The sequence below is a fragment of the Desmodus rotundus genome, chromosome 4, assembly GCF_022682495.2.
Source record: "Desmodus rotundus isolate HL8 chromosome 4, HLdesRot8A.1, whole genome shotgun sequence".
In the NCBI taxonomy this organism is placed as follows: Eukaryota; Metazoa; Chordata; class Mammalia; order Chiroptera; family Phyllostomidae; genus Desmodus; species Desmodus rotundus.
Genome location: NC_071390.1, coordinates 172421408 through 172440626, shown reverse-complemented (window position 1 = coordinate 172440626; position 19219 = coordinate 172421408). Strand labels below are relative to the sequence as shown.

Sequence of the window (19219 nt, the reverse complement as noted above, 5' to 3'; positions counted from 1 at the left end):
TACACTTCAAAACATCACAGCTCAGTAAGCACTCAAAGTTGCATGCAAGCATCCAGGTTCTTAAAGATAACTCAAGAAAATCCTCAGCCGCTCTCCATGTGTTTTACATCCTCTGCCATTTAGTCAGTTTCCACAGGCTGATGTGGGTATTGCTTCCAGTGTCAGGTAAGGAAGCTAAGCAATCAGTACGGTAATGTCTAAGGTTCCAGGGGGGTCTGCGGCAGATCGGTTGTGTGAAGCAGGACTGGCCCACTGCACCGCTGCGGATCCTTCCCTGCATCATGTTGCGTCCCACAAGCATCTCAGATCGTCATGACTTGCTCAGTTCAGAAAGAACTCATACAGATTCTCACCTGAGCCCTGCACCAGCTCCGCAGAGGAAGTGAGGATTAAAATGCTCACTTTACAGATGAGGAACTAAGCTCCAAAGAGGTGAAAATTCAAGGTCAACCAGATACTCAAAGCAACCGTGGCTGCCCCTAGTTTGTCTGTCTGTCTCTGTCTTGCCAAATAAACAAATAAAGACGCACCTCCCGAGAATTGCTAGTTATGTGAGAGTTGTCCTTTTAATGGTCAGGGTACTTTAGAGTCTTAGAAGATTTCTGGAAGATGGGGTAGGGGGGCTAATCCCTAGGTCCTCCTAGGAAACTCCGGTTTACCAGCTAGCACCACCACATGGTTGCATGCCTATGTAAGAGTCTGCTGGGCTTCCTGGAAGAAATGTCTTTTCTCCAGAGGATTCTGGGACTTCCCATTGAGTCCTGACAGAGTGAACCGAAGGCTCTTCAAAGTCAATGTCCAAATGTTGCTCCAGCCTTAAATGAACAAGGGTCTCACCTTAAGTCATTGATTCTCAGCAAGGGCTGATTGGCAACCTTCTCCTTCCAGGGGAAATCTGGCAATGTCTGGAGACATTTTCGGTTTTCACAATCAGGGTGGGGCTACTGGCATCTAGTGAGTAGAGGCTGGGGATGCTGCTAAACATCCTACAATGCAAGGGGCAGCTTCTCACAACAAAGAACTATTTGGCTCCAAATGTCAGCATTGCCCAGGTGGAGACTCTGCCCTAAGCCTACGGTGGTGCCTGGGCTCTATCCTGTGCCCGGGCTGATCATCAGTACAAAGTGAGCTGAGGGTGGCAGCCCTCAATGTTCTCTGACTCAGAACTTCAGCCCCAAGTAGCTGTTTCACCCACCGAAGGGACTGTAAAGAGAATGAAAGGGACTGTAAAGAGAATGAAAGGGACTGTAAAGAGAAGGAAAGAGTGCCATTGCCCCCAGGGCCCAACAGGACAGCTGAGAGCCAGAGGGGAGGGATGTCTCCTCACTTCAGGAGAGTGAGCTGAGGGAGTGGTGGAGGGCAGGGGCAGCTGAGGAGCCCCGCTTCCTGAGAAGGTGAGGGGAGAAGGCAACCAGAAGTAGCACTGCATTGGCGTGGAAAGCCAGTATGAGAGCAGGTGCCCCAGCCAGGACCCACAGGGAAGGAGAGGACAGAGTTTGCGGGGCTGGTTACCCAGGATCCCTTTTCCACCTAAGTAAACCGTGACTGAACTCCTGGGTGTGCCCTGGACACACTTCCTCCTTGCAGCAACCCTGAGGGAGGTGGGGGTGGGGGGTGGGGAGGGTGCTGTGCCTACTGGTTAGGTGGGGACAGGGAGCCCTGGGGGAAGTCCAGTGGTAAAGCTGGAACAAAACTAAGGCTTCTGATGCTGTTAGGAACAGAACTGTGCCCCTGCACAAATTCATGTGTTGCAGGCCTTACCCCCCATGTGACTCCTTTAAAGAGGTAATTATGGCTAAATGAGGCCATGAGGATGAGCCCCTAATCAAATGGGACTGGTGTCCTTACAAGAGGATGAAGAGACACCAGAGATCTTTCTCCACATGTGCGCAGAGGAAAGGCCACGTGAAGACATAGCGAGAGGGCGGTGTCTGCAAGCCAGGAAGAGGCCCTTCGCTAGAAAGCAACACTGCCAGCACCTTGATCTTCAACTCCCAGACTCCAGAATTGTGAGAAAACAAAATTCTGTTGCTTAACCCACCCAGACTGTGGTATTTTGTTACGGCAGCCAGAGCTGACTAATACAGATGCCAACACTTGCGGCTCCCTACCCTGGCCCTTCACTCTAACAACACCCAGGGCATCAATGACTAATTGTAATGACTTTTTCAGGGCTCAACACTCCTTCCCTCTTTGTACCACCTGCCACCAGTCAACACTCACTCTTGAAGGCTCTCCTCCCTTGGTTTCTGAAACAGCACCTTTCTGTGTCTCCCGGTACCTCTCTGAAGGCTTTTTCATGGGCCAGCAATCCCCAAGGTTCAGTTTTGACAGCCTTCTTTTCTCCCTCTGCAAATTCTCCCTGGGAAAGTTGCCAAGAGGCTTATTTCCATAAGGAGCTTGGACAATCTCCTCCATACCAATGAATGGAAGTATCCAGCATAGAGTCAGCCTGTACTAAATATTTGCCGAATGAATAAGTGAACAAGTAAGCAAACTATCCTTTATGAGTTGAGAATTCCTAGAACTGAATCTCTAGCCTAAATATCTCTTCTGAGTTCCAGTCCCCCATCTTAGTCAGGGACAGCCCACGATAATGGCATGTAGCAAACTGCCTCCAAAACTCGAGGACTCACAACAAGAAGCACGCATCCTCATGCAGGTAACTGCTGCAGCTGACCGAGGCTGAGACCTGCTCATGGTTCGGGGCTCAGGGCTTCTGGGCCTGGCTCCAGGCTGTGAGTTGGATTCGGGTCTGTTCCCTTAGGGCCAGGCTGTAGGGCAGGGCCCACTCAGCCCATGCTTTTCTCATGGTGATCGCCCAATTGCACAACACATTTAAGGCCTCTGCTCATGTTCACATCCTCCAACATCCCACAGACCAAAGCAACTCTCCAGCAGCAGCCCACCACCAATGGGATGAGGCAGTCTTCTCTGCTTATCGTGTGGGGGAGAGGGGTAGACGTGAGTGAATATTTGCGGACCAATAATGCAAACTCCAAGCTAGCACAACTATACATCAAATTTCCTGTAAGACTCCGCCCCCTTGAATGTCTTACAAACTCCTTAACTTCTCCATGTCATTTGCTATGAACCTGACACTCTGCCAGCTCCCTCCTTCTGTGGAGTTGGGTCCTCTCGTCCACATCCCACTAGCAGGGGATCCAACTGATACTGGACAGAACAACTACATCTAACTGCCAACTATCCCCAATTTGGAATCATCCACCTTCTGGAAGGCGCACTGTTTGGCCCGCACAGCTGAGCACTCTCCCGTTGCAGACCTGTGCTTAATTCACTCCTGTGTTGTCTGTGCTTTTCACTCACTGGGTCCCACCTACACTCACCTCCCGGTTCCTGCTGGTCCGGTGCTGCTTCTTTCCCCAATTCTCAACCTGCTACCCAGGGCCCACCATGCCCTGTGCTGCAGCTTGCCTGTCACAAAAAGGACACCGGACACTGGACAGTCCTTTGGAGTACTCTGCTCCTACTTTGGAAACGAGCGTCTGCCTATTGGCTCTTCCCTGGGGACAACAGCACGTGGACTCTGCTATGAGCCCCCTCTCTGGGAACTGACATTAGGACCCGCCAAAGGAGACAGAGGGGTCAGCGAATGAGCCACTCATTAGCTCTTGCTTCCCTGTGGTCTGGTTTAGATTACATGCAGAGTGCATGCACACACACAAACTCAACCCTAGACTCAGGTCTAATCTCCTCCCTCATATTTATGTAGGTTGTCGCCCATTTGATAGGCTTCCTTGGGACAAACGGGCCCTGCTCCAGGGGGCTGAGGACAGGAATAGCAAGTCTGCACAGGCGTGCTCTGGCAGCCCGAGGAGGAAGAGCGCGGCAAGATGAATGTCGGCAGTGTTGCTGGCTCTGGCCTGCTGTATTAATTTCTCCTCGGAAAGGCAGTTGACCCATTTTTTTCCAGCCCACAGCTCTAATGGACTCTTTATTCAGAGGCCATCCTTCTCCCACATAAAGGCCTGTATTGTATTTAAGGATAAGCCTTTTAATGAATTTGCTATTTCTGGTTCTCTGAGAAAATGCCAATAATGAGCTTGCAAGAGCAAGGAACAGCAGACATTTGAGGGGCATGCCTTTCAAGGGCAGACTACGGCGGCAGGAAAATGAATAAAAACCAGAAACAGGTTCTTTTTCACTTTCTTGGAACTGGTTTGGCTTAACTGACACTGTGATGTAGACAAATTTTAAAATACAGACTGATCTTCCCACAACGGGCTTCCTCATGTCACACTCAAGTTTCTTAACAGGCGCTGGCCAATTACAGGCTCGAATAGTGGCCAATGGAAGCCTGCTCAGTTTACCCACTTGTCATGGTGTGGTTTGCGCTCTGCTGATGACTTCGCTCCGAGTGGGATGCCAGGAGCACCTGTGGACGGTAGCAGAGTAGGAGCGTGCACGGAGGATGGGTGGTAGCATGAAGACTTCACATTACTCTTTTATTTCCTGGAGCAATTCAGCTCTGGACCCAAACTCAACAAAACAACAGCTTTCTGGTTACCAGCGGTGCTCTCCTTCACAAAGTGCTTTATTGCTCATCTCATTACTCCGCAAGGCCCTTCCAAGTCACACCTCCAACTGGGAATGGCTCACTGAAGCACATTGGCGTTTCCTATGATGTATTGGCACCCAGCGATGTGTTAGCAGCCTTACAGATGGGAGTTTTGCAGGCACGCCCGCCCTCTAATATGTCTCCTGCCAGCACCCGCCTGTGATCTGGCACTAATGGAGGAGCCAAAGATATATAAATTGCGTATAAGATGAGGTCTTTTTCCTGAAGGGTTTAACAGTTCAAAGTAATCCAGCTTATATTACTGAACGTTATTGAGAGCAGGGCACTATGGGAAGAGCCATTAGAAGTTCCGAAATGAGGCAGGCAAAGCAGAGTCTGGATTATCTTAAAGCCTTGTACAAGCTGCAGTCAGCAGCATCGCTCGAGTGTGTTTAGAATGCAGATCCTCGGGCCTCACCCTTGATGGACTAAAGGACAAATGCTGCAGGCGGACCTAGCTGTTCGTGTTTAACATTTGGGTGGAACTGGCCTGCAGAACTCCTAGAGAAGTTGAGGGAATAAGACCCACACTCCCTCTCTGAGCAGAGAGGCCAACAGACTGGGACCTGTCACGCAGACCAGAGGCCACAGCCCTGCTGCAGTAGCTTTAGGCTAAAGCCATCGCTACCAGTGGAGTTTTAAAAATGCATTATTGCCTGAGCTCCACCAAAAGGTTGCTATTCACTGTTCTTAATTCTTGTTAAAATTGCTCAAGTTGATTCTGTCAGTATGACAGGAAAGAATCTCAGTAGGGACCTAAGAAAGAAGCCGCCTCAGTAATGATCAAGAGCATGTTGTGATAGAAAGTTGGTGTATTTGTGTCCTGTGGCTGTCATAACAATTCACCACAAACTTGTGGTTTAAAGCAATGGAACTCGATCCTCTCACAGCCCTGGAGGCCAGAAGTTGAAAATGAAGGTGACTGCAAGGCCACATCCCTCCTGAGGCTTGGGGAGAGAATCTGCTCTGTGCCTCTTCCAGCTTCTGGTGGCTCCAGGTGTTCCATGGCTCATGACAGCATCGCTCCAATCTCTGCCTCCGCCTTCACATGGTCTTGGCCTCTCCTGTGTGTTCTCTTCTGTCTCAGATCTCCCTCTGCCTTTCTCTTTTTATTACAGGCACACCCACATAACACAAGGCACTCTCGTTGCAACACGCTGAACTTAATCATATCCACAAAGACCCTTTTCCCAAAGAAGGCAGCATTTACAGGTTCTGGGGATTTGATAACTTTTGGGAGACATTTTCTGGTCCACCACAGCCACTATCAAGAGAAGACATCGTCTGCCAATTAGTACAAAGCAGTAAAAGACTGAACAGTCTCTTGGGCTTTGCAATTTTAACAAAACAAGAGCCTGAAGTGCAAGGAATAAAGTTATTATGGTAGCTGCTCAGGATTCCACAGGCAGGGGCACTTCCTTTCAGGAAATCTGACACCCATTCTGCCTCAGAAGACTGGGAACAACAGTATTTAGGATGGTAACATCAAAGATTCACAGTAGGTCTTTCTGCGTTGGGTGGGGAAGTTTCCACAGCTAAGAAAAAGGCTTCTCGTGAGACAGGGACAAGACCAGTAGAACTGCTGGTGTGCTATTTGTTCCCCTGGACCCTGGGCTGTGAGAGAGCTGCTGGTTTCCCTGATGCCTTGAGCAACATGGGAGCATTTTCCAGCTACATCCTCTTGCCCTGGAGGCTCAGAATAGAGTGTGTAACTTCAAATAGGCCAGTTAAACCGTCATAATGTGAGCTGACAGCCTGGGCCTGTGATTATGTCGCTATAGTTTGAAAATAATTATGCCATTGTCTCCGTAGCTATGAGTGTTGCTCCCACGACACCGTGCCAGTGTTTGGACTGTAGGAGAAGGGAGTTGTAGTAAATGGCTTTTAAAATGGCAAGCTTTGCAGTTCACAAGCCAGGACCTCAGGACATCTTGTCTGTTAGATTGCTTTCATCCAACCGCTAACCATTCCCCTCTCCAGGTCTTCCTGATATTTTTTCGCAAGAGTCTACCTGTAACAGGTGAGCCCCACTCCCAGAAATCTATCTCAAGGAAATAATGTAGCAAGTGTGCAGGGATGCAATCTCAAGAATGGCCATCACCATATTGATTGTACTGATGAAAAACTGGAATCAATCAAAATGTCCACCAACAGCATTCCCTGCCTATCTCAGGGAACCTCCCTCAATCCCTAAGATCATTCAGTGTTTTCATACTTCTCGCTTGGTAGTGTATCAAAATGGCAATTCACTTTTTGTATAAACAGTAGAAGCTCTTTAAACCAGTCCCCATTCAGCCAACATGTGGATCACTTAATACCTTCCATCCTTCCACTGGAATTCCACACTTCTGCTCACACTACTTGTCACCTGCTAATGCCAGTGGTATTTGCTATTGTCACTATGTAATTTAATTTACTAAATCAACTATATATTAATGTCAAAAGTAAGTTGTTGCTCCTGTAAAAACTTGGCTTGATGCTTTAGAAAGACTCAATTAAGGCAAGTTACTAAAGAAAAAACCTAGTATCAAATTAGGTATGATAGAGAACTGAAAAAATTTTAAAGGTTTAGAAGAACTTGGAACTCAGATTTGGAATAGGTTGGAACTCAGATTTGAATTACATGTAATTTTCACATGTAACAAAATATTCTTTTTGATATTTTTCAAAGCATTTAAAATTGTAAAAACTGTTCTTCACTAACAGCCATACAAAGATGGGCTATGGGCTGGATTTGGCCTGTGAGCCATAGTTTGCTGACACTGTTTTATGTTAAAAAAATACAGGGCCTGGCAGAAGTAATGCCGTTGAGTGTGGTTGGGAGGGTATGTGGACGTCTCGCACGAGATGGGCAGCACTTTGAACATTTCGCCTAAAATGTCATACGGTGTGCTTGAGTGTGATATTGTTATGTTACAGAATTACACGCTTATGATTTTGTAAAAAAGATTTTTATGTGATAAAGAGGGGCATTATTTGTGCCAGACTCTGTGTATTATGTTTTGTATGTTAGGTTTTTTCTTTTATGATTTTCATTTTTAATTATTCAAAATGTTCAAATGACATTGAACAACAGGCTCCTATTTTGTTCATATTCTTTCTACTTCTCTCACTTGTTAGGTCCATGAGATAAAGGTTTTACTTGGCCCATAATAAGTGCTGCACACGTGTTTCTTAAATGAAGTGAAATTACACAATATTCATATGACAGTACTAACACAGCCGTTAAAAATTACGTCAGAGAGTTCCAGATTTATTGTGAAGGGGAAAAAACAAGCAACAATAGTATTTATGATATAAATCTATTTTAAAATCTATGTTTATAATTAATGGGCAACAGTATAGTAGAATATGTAAAAATAGAGAATATGTGAAAATTTATTATATCAATATAGTTCTAATAGGTTGGGGGATGATTTTAAATCTTTTTCTTCTGCTTATCTGTACATTTGATTTTTCTAAAATAGGCGTCTTCTGGGCATAATGGATTATTGGTATTTTTATTTTTCCTTGCAGTGCTGGTGTCCTGAAGGAATTTGCATCTGACCCAATGGGAGCACCATGTTTGGTCACACCCTGTGTCTGGGGTCAGGGGCTGGGAACAACTGAGGCAGATGTTGACCTGGGAGGGGATGGGGAAGTCCACTCACTTGTCACATAAGTCCAGTTTTCCACCGTGCTCAGAAAACCAGAAATTCGATGCCAGCACTTCCTGAGTTCTGGCCTTGAGAAAGAGGCCTCCCCACTCTCCCACAAGATGACCATGCACAGGCCATGGTTAAAATGTGACATTTTATCCTAGGAAAGAAGGAGGTCCAGGAAGCGTTTTGTTCATTAGTCTGTCTGTGAACTGGGCCCCCATCACAACCAGCCACTGTTTAGACACTGGAGCTATAGGAGAGAACAAAGCAGACGGAACTCCCTGCCCTCATGGACCTTCCTGTGGGGAGAAGAGAAAGCAATAAGCAGATAGAGCTGAGAGGATCTCAGAGAGGGGAGGGACAGCAGCATCCAGGCAAGCGGGAGGCCCTGTTTGAAGGTACATCTGAGCCAGGATCAGGCAGAAGGAACCCCGAGGACAAGGTTCCAAGCAGCACAGAGCAGTCACACATGAAGGCCTAAAGGAAGGCTGGTGTGGCCGAGGAGCTGATGCCAAGAAGACCACAGCAGCCACCTCAAGTGAACAGGTCAGAGAATTCATTCTACATGAACAAATGTTCTTCCAAGTGAAATGGGAAATGTTGGTGGTTTTAGATGGGAAAATGAGATGCTCTGGTTTATGTTGCAAAAGCTCATTCTTGCCACTGTGGAGGAGGCAAGGGTGGACTGCAAGGCCCGCTGGGAGATCACAGCAGGGGTGGGGGTGAAGGTGGCCTGGACCAGGGTGGACGTGGAAAGGGAGAATGAAGGTGGACTGATTTGTTCGATCTCCAGAACTGGCTTCAGAATGGGATTTAAACAGGAGAAAGACAAGATTCAGCTTGTTTGTTTTTGTGTGTTTTAATTTTATGTATTGAGATATAATTCTTCTACCATACAATTTGTCCATTTAAAGTGTGCAATCCAATGGGTTTCAGTGTATTCACAGTTACATAACCATCACTACACCTGACTTTAGAATATTTCCATTACCCTACGAGAAGCCCTGCACCCCTTAACCACTATCCCCCATTGCACTGTGTTCCACATTTTACGTTCCCATTCTTCAACTGATGGACATTTAGTTTATTTGCATTTTGACTATTATGGATAATGTTGCTGTGAATAATTTGTAGCAGCTTTTGTGTAGGTGTGTGTTTTAATTTCTCTTGGGTATATAGCCAGGCATGGGATTGCTGGTTTATATGACAACTGTGTTTACTGCGTGAGGAATGGCCAGATTGTTTTTCCAAAGTAGCTGCCACATGGTACATTCCCACCTGCAGTGTCTGAGGGTTGGAGTCAGTTTTAAGATCATTCTGGCTGCTGTGTGGAGGATGGATTAGAGGAAGGCCGGGGAGAAGTGCAGAGACCTGAATAGTTATGCAAAAGTGGAGCCATCTTAGCAGGGTTCGAAGACACCCAACTGAAGGTGTTCTTCCTGCTGTTTATGGCAAAACGATTTTTGCAAGATAGCTGTCTTTACATCATGAATCACATCGTTAAATTAAAAGATTCCAACAGAGAGGTCTTGTTAAAAACGGATCTGCAGTTTTCAAATCTAGAATCCTAAGGCAAACTGGTGTAGGACTGCTTAAACAGCTCCCGAACAAGCTCCCGGGAGCAGCAGCGGTTTCAGAAAAGCTGAGGCGTCAGTGGGTGTGGTAAAACTTCCACACCTTCAAGCCATGTAAACACAGGGATCAAGTGGCAGCCGGTTACGGAGGACACCTGTGGTGACAGCCATCACTGCTCCATGACACTGCCCTGGCCTCCAGCCCCAGGCTTTGCCCTCGGTTGCTGGTTTTGACAACTGGGCAGCAGTTCTATCCCTCTGAAGTTCTTCCAGTTTGGGAAGCAAAGGCAAAGCAACATCTGTCAAGCCCAAGTTGTGTCTGGCCCAGGGTGAGGTGCCCCACTTACAAATGTAAGTTAAATTAGCAAAACCTCACAGCAGATCACCAAGGAAGAAGGAATTATTTTTCCCAATTACAAGATGCGCAAAGTTGGTCCCTTTGCACTAGCAGGTCATAAAAGGCCTCTCTGAAGAGATGGTATCTTAGCAGGAGGAAAAGCATTCCAAGGTTAACTCCAAAATTGTTCATTTGTTCTGCAGGTATCTTCACTTTTACTCACAGTTCATTTTAAATCTATATATATTAGTTCAAATAAGAGTAAGAAGTATCCCTCTAGAAATAAATCAAGTTCAAATTCATTTATGAGATCACTGCATGTAGAAAGTATAATTCTTTTTCCTTAATATTTTTAATTTTATCCTCAGTGCCTGTTCTCCAGGACAACATCCCTCCACCCCATCCCTACCACCTCCCTACCCAAGCCTACCCACTCCCATCCGATATCATTGTTTCTGCTTATGTGTCTTGACAGACCTTGGTCAGGTTCTGGGACATGACAAGAAACAGCTCCCTTGAGCTGGTTGTGCTGGAAACAGTGGCTTTGACCTCCAGAACCCCTCATGAAAAAAAGGAAGTGTCTACAGACACAGGAATCCCCCCATATCCACGGAAAGGCGTCCCGTGAATGCCCGAGACTGGGGACAATACCAAACTCCATAAAAGCTATGTTTTCTCCTGTACATGCATACATACCTATGATAAAGTTTAATTAATAAATTAGACACAGTAAGAAATTAACAACAATAACCTAATAAAATAGAACAATAACAGCAATATACTGTAATAAAAGTTATGTGAATGGCTTTGGGGCCAGTATTAAGCACAATGAGGGTGACTCGAACACCAGCGCCACCGGCGCGGTCACTCTGAACACCTACCTCCACGGCTCCCGAGAGGCTGGTGGGTGGGAACGGATGTGGGACTCCTGCTGTCCTGTGTGACTCCTCTGGGCCCACTCTGCAGTTTAACCCTGCAGCTGTCCTAAAACAGTGGTTCTTAAGCCTGTGCTCACATCGAGAGCTCTCTAGGGGCTTTGGGGACACAGCGATGCCTGCCACCACTCTCCCCTCTCCTCCTAAGATGGGGACTGGGGCCTTGTATGCCTTTTGTTTTTACCTTTTTATTTAGAAATATTTTCAAGTGTAGGGGGAAAATGCCAAAAAAGAAATACAGATAGGACCACTGTGTAAATAAATATTTATTTACTACACTAACATATATTAGCTGTTTAGCAGGTGCAAAGTACTGTGAATAGATTAAGGAGTTCCTTCTTATTTTATTTATTAATCCTCACCCGAGGACATGTTTTTATTGATTTTTAGAGAGAGGAAGAGAGAGTGAAAGAGAAACATCTACCCGTTGCCTCCTCTAGTGCCCAAACTCAGGATCAAACCCGGACTGGGAATTGAACCTGCAACCTCTCAGTGCATGGGATGGTGCTCCAACCAACAGAGCCACCTGGCCAGGGCATGGAAATAGGAGGGAAGTAGGGAAGAGAGCATGTCTCATATACTACCGGACAAAACCAGGACCTGGAGTTTATTATGAAATCAAAAGGAAACCCCAGGGGAAACAACCAAATTCAGGCACTGGGAGCCGTGTGTGGAAGGCAGAGAGGGATGTTGTTCTTCATCTACCCACAAGGCACAACAGGGGAACCTAACACAAGGAGCTCCTTACTGGGAAGCCACAGAGCGTTAATAAAGGGTAGAGTGGTGTCTTCTTGCTGATGTTCCTAAGGAAGATACCACAGTCTCTGGAGGTTCAATCTGGGCCCTGGGATGGGCTGGCTGACCTCCCAAGGTCCTTTGTAACTCGGTAATTAAATGATGAAACCTGCCCTTGCTTATTTACACTCCTGCACACATCCACACCTGGTTTGACAGCAAGTACCCTGGGCTGCCTTCCAGGTATAGTATGGTGCCACACAAACTGCTGGCACTCGACAAATGACTCAAATATTTGTTAAATGAAGGAATAAATGAATCGAGTGTTTAAATAGAGCACACATGACCTCCCCGACTGTGAAGTACTGCGATGAATGAAACCACAACATTCCAAGCACGATCACTTGAGCAGAGCCAGCGAAACACATACACACACACCAGCACTGCTTCAACTCGGTTCACATTCCCACCTGGGGAGCACAGAGCACCTGCTCAGCACGCAGGCTGTAGGAGTTTCCTTGTCAAGGATCCTCTCGCCCAGCTGCTTTAGGATGGTGCCTCCAGAAGGTCAAGTCACCAAGATTCAGGACGGATTTCCTTCTGGGTTGGCCTCTGAGACAAAGTTTCAGCCTGGATTTAGCCTGGGCCTCCCCCGGGCGCGTCAGCACTCACTCCCCGGCCAGGGGAACCCCGGGAGCGCAGCTAGCCTGCTCGCTGCGCCTCACCTTACCTTGGTGAGCTGAGCTATCTTCTTGCACATTTTCACGTGCATCTCGGGGTCGCAGTCCATTCTCCAGCAGGCGCCGCCATGGGCCTCAGCTTTGGAGCCCAGGCAAGTCCCGGGTGCGTGAATTTTGCTGCTGAGGGCAGAAGCCATCGCTAAAACGCGTCCAGAGCTTATGGGCTCTCGCTCGTGTTCTCGCTGCTTACGGTGTGCACGTGTGTGCGCGCGCGCGCGCGCGCGGGCGTGTGAGCGTGTGGGCTTTCTCCGGAGAGGCGGCACTGCAGTCCCGCCGCCCGCACTGCCGTGTGGCCCCTGCTCCCCCGGACGGCCGCCTCCCGGCCCCCGGTGTGCCCACTCTTCCCCCTCTGGCGCTCTCGCTGGCTCTGCGGGCACCCGCACCCTGCAGCGAGGCGCGGAGGACCCGCACGTGCTGCTCGTGATCTACGCGTGCTCCCGGGCCGGTGCTTGTGTTTGCCTGCAATTACAGGGCTTAGGAGAGCAGGAGCCACTGGCTGTGGGGAGGTTTGCGCTGGCCCCGCGCGGCGCTCTCCGACAAGTGGGTGGTGTCGGGCTCTAGACTCAGTGGCGAGGGACTCCGCCAGTGGCGGACGTCCCTGGCTAAGGAGGAAGAGGATCTGGCCTCAGCCTCCCGCAGCCGGTGCGCAAGATCTGGGGAGGAGCCCCTGGGATTTGCTTCAGGGTGAACACAGTGACGGGAACCCGGCACCGTCACCAGCTTACTCAGCAGGCAGCTCAGGAGCCTCGGACCCACTGTTTGGGGTCGGGGATGAGATGCTGAGAGGGGCAGGGAGGTGAGAGCGAGTGTCTAGGACGAGAGGACGTGAGGGGGACCAGGGCGCGCAGTGTGGGCCCCGTAGGGTCTGCAAACGGGAGTCCCCACTTCCCCCATGTTGGAGAGGAGCCAGATGTTGCGGGAGGATTGCCCAGGATCACCAAACAAAGGGAAAAGCCAAAGGGGTGGCCCACAAGCTGATGACTGAAACCGGGGACGACGACGCACAGTGCAGGGAAGGGGGAGGGGCGCAAATAAAAAAGGTAGATAGGATAGTGGCAGGTGTGGGAAAGGAGGAACTGAGGAGTAATTGAGTAGCAGATGGAGCTGAAAGTCTAAGTCAACCAAGGCCAGTGAAAGTGAAGCGACTCGTCCTTATCCATACTCCCAGATTATGAGTTTGTGTCTGGTAGTTAGGTGAATGGGGAGGGGAGCAGGCTTTTTTTTTTTTTTTTTTGTGGCATGCTTTCTCTGGTTTCAGTGGGCTTTCAGGAAAGTGACAGCACCTCATCCAGATTTTCCGAGAGTGGGAGTTAGCGTCATCGAGTTTTAATAATCTTGACAAATAAAGCAAGCAAGCTTCAACGAGTCTCAGAAGCCACAATCCCATCCTTCCACTCTGCAGGTACAATAACTATTTTTATAGATGAGGAAATAGACACAAAAATATTTGTACCAAGTTAGGCAATTACAAGTAGCAGACTTGTGTCTGAAACTGAGATATTCTTATTCTGAATTCCTATTTTCATCTCAGTACATTACGCTACATAGGAATGACCAATTTGAGTTTTTGGTTCCTAGTTTATCATTTTAGGTTCCCTCTCTAGAACAACCCCCTCCCCCAATTCACTTAGAAAACAGAATGCCTGGCCCTGACTGGTGCGACCCAGTGGATTGGGTGTCGCTCTGCAAATTCCATTCCCAGTCACAGGGCACGTGCCTGGGTTGTGGGCCAGGTCACTGCCTGCCAGGTTGTGGGCATGCAAGAAACAGATTGATGTTTTTTTTTTCTCTCTCTCTCTCTTTCCTTCTCCCTCTCTTCTCCTCTCCCTAAAAATAAATTTAAAATTTTTTTTAAAAAAGAAACAAAACAAAACAGGATGCCTGAATCAGAATTGCTGCCAGGCGGTTGATGTGGATTCTGGGTCCTATCCTCGGCTCCCTGCGTCAAAACTCTCTGGAGCTGGGCGTTCAGTGATCTATATGTTACACAAGCTCTCTACTTAGTAAATTCCAAATTGCATATTTTAGACTATTTTCTGCAGAGTGTTAATACAGACTGAATTTTACAGGAATTCAAGCAGTGTATAAACTAGAGGGAAATTAGCCTTTTTGGTCGAGAACTTGACCAAACCCTGTCCATCATTCTGGAAGATATCGTCAATGGCCATGTGGCTCATGGTATTTGGTTGCTAATCCATCACATTTGTATTATAACTGCCAGATTCATGGTGAGTCTGCCTACACGTGCAAACATCTGAGTAGTACAATGTCATAAAGTTAATCATCCCCAGAGAATTTCTATATTGAAATGCATGATTATAATCACTTTCCTTTTAGTTCTCCTTTATTTACTGTCAAGAAATTATACTGATTTCAAAAGTGTGTGTAATAATTTAAAACATTATCTGTGAGTTTCAAGATAGCAACATGAACATTATAAAAAAGGTGATGGTAGGTCTGCACAGGACTGAGAACCACTGCTCTAGATGACCCTATGCACACCAAAGTTTAGTAATACTGCAGTCCAACCCCAAGTTTTACTCCCTTAAATACAATGTTATTAGATCCAGGGGCCAAAGTATTTTCCAGTAGAAAATATTATATTATACTTTCAGCTTTATAGTGGGAAAGCCAGAAGACAGTGGAAAAACCGGATTCCCTTACCAGCTTTATTGGGCTGCAGCTACTGTAATCTGAGTACCACAAGCTGACCTGTCTTGGAAGAGTCTCCTGCAGCTGCTGGAATTTTCTAACACCGCATTTAGTAGGTCCTTTCACACTATCAGGAATGAAATAGAGGGGCAGATGAGGATTCAGCATTCTATCAAATACGGTGGTGGAAGAACATTTATTAGCCCACTAAGGTAATCCCTTTGCAAACGTTCTCACCTCCACTAAGGCATTCATTATCTCATTCTACAGACTAGAAAACTGACGCTAAGGGAGGCCACAAAACCAATTTTATGCAGCTAGTAAATGGATCTGGGTCTATACAACTTCAAAGGCTATTCTTCCCAGAGCAAAATGCTGGCCATGGGAAACTTTTAAAAACCAAAGCTGATTTGTTTTTTCTTTAGCTTATAAAAATGTAAGCTTTTTGTAGTACTTCCCCATCTCACCTGTAATAATATAAAAAATGAGTATAAGAAAGCAAAAACCACCCCAAATCCCACAAAGAAAATTCCTGTTAATATTTTGAGATCATTCCAGACATTTCTCTGTACCGCCTAGAAAATTTTATATAGAGATATGTATTTTAACACATAAACAGGGTGCTGTAAATGTTTCCGAAAGCTATTCATTCAATAAAAATGGACATATGTTTTTTTTCTTTAGCCAATAAAGGTCATTGCTATTTTTTGACAGCTGGTACTCCATTATACACAATGATGACTTATGTGGCCTATTCCCTGTTGAGCAATTCTTTTATTTTATTTTTTATATTTTAATCACATTTTAACATGTTCATAGTTTGTGCTTGCTGTATGAGAATATTCCATTGTTTTAAAGAACAGGAAAAACAAAAAAGATCTGTGGCACACAAGAGAAAGAATTCTTAAGATGTGTCAGGAACAGAGAGTACACTGGGAGACATGATAAAGATAGAATGGAATTTATGTAAAAAAGGACAGAAGAAACAAGGGTGTTACTAACGGAAAAAGATGGAAAGAATAAATTGTAAGGTGAAAATGATGCCACCTTCAGGCCGACAGCTACATCACACCTAAAACTGTGGCCGCCCATTCATTGTGGACACCCATTCTGGCCCCATGCATGTTCTGCCCCAGAAACAGACGGACAACGTGGCTCTCAGAAGCCCCTACCCAGGCATGCCTGCCCCTGCGCATTTCTGACAGAGCAAGCATGTACTACTGATCTACGCATCCTCCCTCTGCTTAGCACCCCTCTCAGTTTCAGCTGTGGTTCTTCTCATAACCACACCATCAGAAGTGAAGGCAGGTGACCCAGAATGGATGTGACATCGCATAACACAGGATTCAGGTAACGTGGACCTCTCACCTCCATGTCTTAACCTTCACTACGCTTTCCAATTGACTTCAACTTAAAAGTGATTCAATGAACCAAGTGATTTGAGCATCTTAATTTGGGATGGAAAGGTTCCTGTCGCAGACATTTGGGATAACCTGCCTGACAGAGTGTGTTTGGGGGTTATTACTGCATCAAGACAACTTCCTTCTTGACATGATACATGGATCTGTGCACAGATGCACAAGTATTTCCACAGGAATAGATCATAGTTTCAAAGATAAGTAAATTTTAAACGTTGATATATTTTGCCATACTGTTCTCCAGAAGTTATTCCAATTCATACTCATTAATGGTGCACAAAAATGTACGTTTTCCCAAACAAGCCACTACTGATCTTCAAACATCTTCAGTAGGTGAAGAGTGCCTCCCTCTGTTTGCTAGTAGGGCAGCTGGAACACCGTTCTACAAATTGATCAGTTATTGGAATTAAACCGTGGCCTTTCTTTCTTCTGTTGAAATAACTTTCCAGACCTAAGATGAAGGTGTTCCTGCCCAGAGTGCCAGGTCAGCAAATTGAAAGTTAGATAACTCTGTGTTCCCGTAACTGTCTGCTTGATCAGAAATGTTGCATATCCAGTCAGCCAATCCCCAAACACCAAGCCGACTCTGGGTTCTATACTTACTTCCTTGTTTCTTCTCACCCCAAGCAAGCCTGACTGTGTGACCCCAGACAACCAGGTATTTTTCTGTTTGTCTCTCCCTTGTTCTTTATTCTTTATCCTATGAAAGCTTCCCACCTTCTGCCCCATTTTGCAGTTCTCTGAATGGAGACTGTCCCCTTCATGGAAGGGCTAAATAAAATTTGTTTTTATGTCCTAAATTATCTTTAATCATTTATAACACATCCAGGATCTTTCCTTGGGGCTTTTAGCACTTTGCCTGTAATATACAAGCAAACCTCTCCCCCAGTTAGTAATTTATTTTAGCTCTCCTATGTTCTATAAATATTTTGAATTTTTACATAGACAAATTTATGTATTGATACTTTTCTTATATTTCCTGGCTTTTGCATCATGCTTAGAAAGGCCTTCTCCATCCAGGATTAATTTCTCCTAGCATTTTTATGGTTTCATTTTTAAAAACACAATATTTACATTTTGTATATAGCTGGGATTTAGGCTGATCGGTGGAGTGAGGCTCGTATCCAGATTTATGTTTTTCCAGATGGCTAAGCGTTTGTCCCCACAGGTATTGAATAATTAATGCATCTTTACCAGACTGATAGCCCAAGTGCTGCCTTAGGTGATTTCTTCAGCAGAAATTTGTTAAGGTTATCCTTTAGCTTTTGCTTAGTAAATTTTTTTCCTAATCAGTTAAGCAGCATGAGTAACTCCATTATTGTTGTTATTACTGGTAATATTCTTCTACTAATCTGAAAAAAAGATTACATTCTTGGGCATTTCACTTAAGCCTTGCACCTGGGTGGCTATTTTCCCTACTCTGCCTTAGTCCTACTCATCTTTCAGCCTAGTTTGCATGGCCCATGGTCTCATGGCTTTGCATTCCTGTGAAGAAGTACTTATATCTCTTTATTTTTGAAAGCTACAGTTTTCTATGAAACATCCCTTTTTTGGAATGAACAATTCAAGAAATGAACACATAGCTTTAACTGGCACTATGCTTTATTATAATTCTAACCCACATTAACTAGTCCTGGGGCTTCATTAATGGTAGCCTGGTATCAAGGCTTCTTCTCATCCCCCAGGAGAAAAATAAAAACAAAACATAGCAACATTTGCACTGAGACTACGCTACATCAACATAACACCATGGAACATGCCAGTTTGGAGTAAAATGTTTTGTGGCAGAACTATAGTCAGCTTACAGCAAACAGTAATATGATCACCATGAGCTCCACAAATTGTTTGGGGGACAGTTTGGGGACAATGCAAGTCCAGGAATACTAGCATTGATAGTCATTTTTTTTTTCATATTCCTACCCAAAATTGTTAATGGTAACAATGGTGGGAAGCAGGGAAAAGAGGGCGAGTACAGGGGCTAAGAGCAGTCAATGGCAGAAGTAAGTTGTGGGGAACCGTTCCAAGCGTGGGAAATGTGGCTCAGCCCCCACTTGGAAAACCAGTAGGGAGAGAAGTAGGCGGGCAGGACCCATGTCCATGGATAAGTTCTCCAGTGGGAAATCAGGCCTGCATTGTACAGACTGCTATGAGACTTGCTCTTGCTAAAAAACTCTCTCACCCTGAATTGAGGAAGCAAATGTTTACTGAGTATCTTTATCTTCCCAGAATCTGGGCTAGACCCCCCAGGTATGGGACAAAGCCTTTTCGACCATTTCTTCTTTTACATTGCAAATATCCCCCTTTGATGTACTCAGTGACTTCCTCTCCTGTGTCTGCAAAGATAACCACCCCAAACAAACCTATGAATAATAAATGAGGACCACCTTTGATGTAGGAGGCCTGGAAAAACAATAAAGCCTGTCCAGCCGGGGGTGAAGGGGTCTCTCTCTAACTTGGAGAGTGGCCACGTAGCCCCTTTTCCTCCACCGGATTTCTATAGTCCGTGTGTATGTGTGTTTGAATACTGAAACCTCAACAGCAGATCTTGCGGGATTGTTACAGAGCAGAGGAGGGAGGGGGTGGTTCCTTCACGATAAATTATTACAGA

At 45.9% G+C, this 19219-nt stretch overlaps 1 protein-coding gene across 1 annotated transcript in view; it reads right to left on the bottom strand.

Moving 5' to 3' along the window:
• The window catches only part of FAM184B (family with sequence similarity 184 member B), a 75301-nt gene extending 62259 nt beyond the window's left edge, over positions 1 to 13042 (bottom strand). The window contains exon 1 of the mRNA XM_045183075.2: positions 12532 to 13042. Coding sequence (XP_045039010.2) covers positions 12532 to 12678 — 147 coding nt within the window. The 5' untranslated portion in view covers positions 12679 to 13042. The remainder of the gene's footprint in view (positions 1 to 12531) is intronic.
• Positions 13043 to 19219: the final 6177 nt, after the last annotated feature.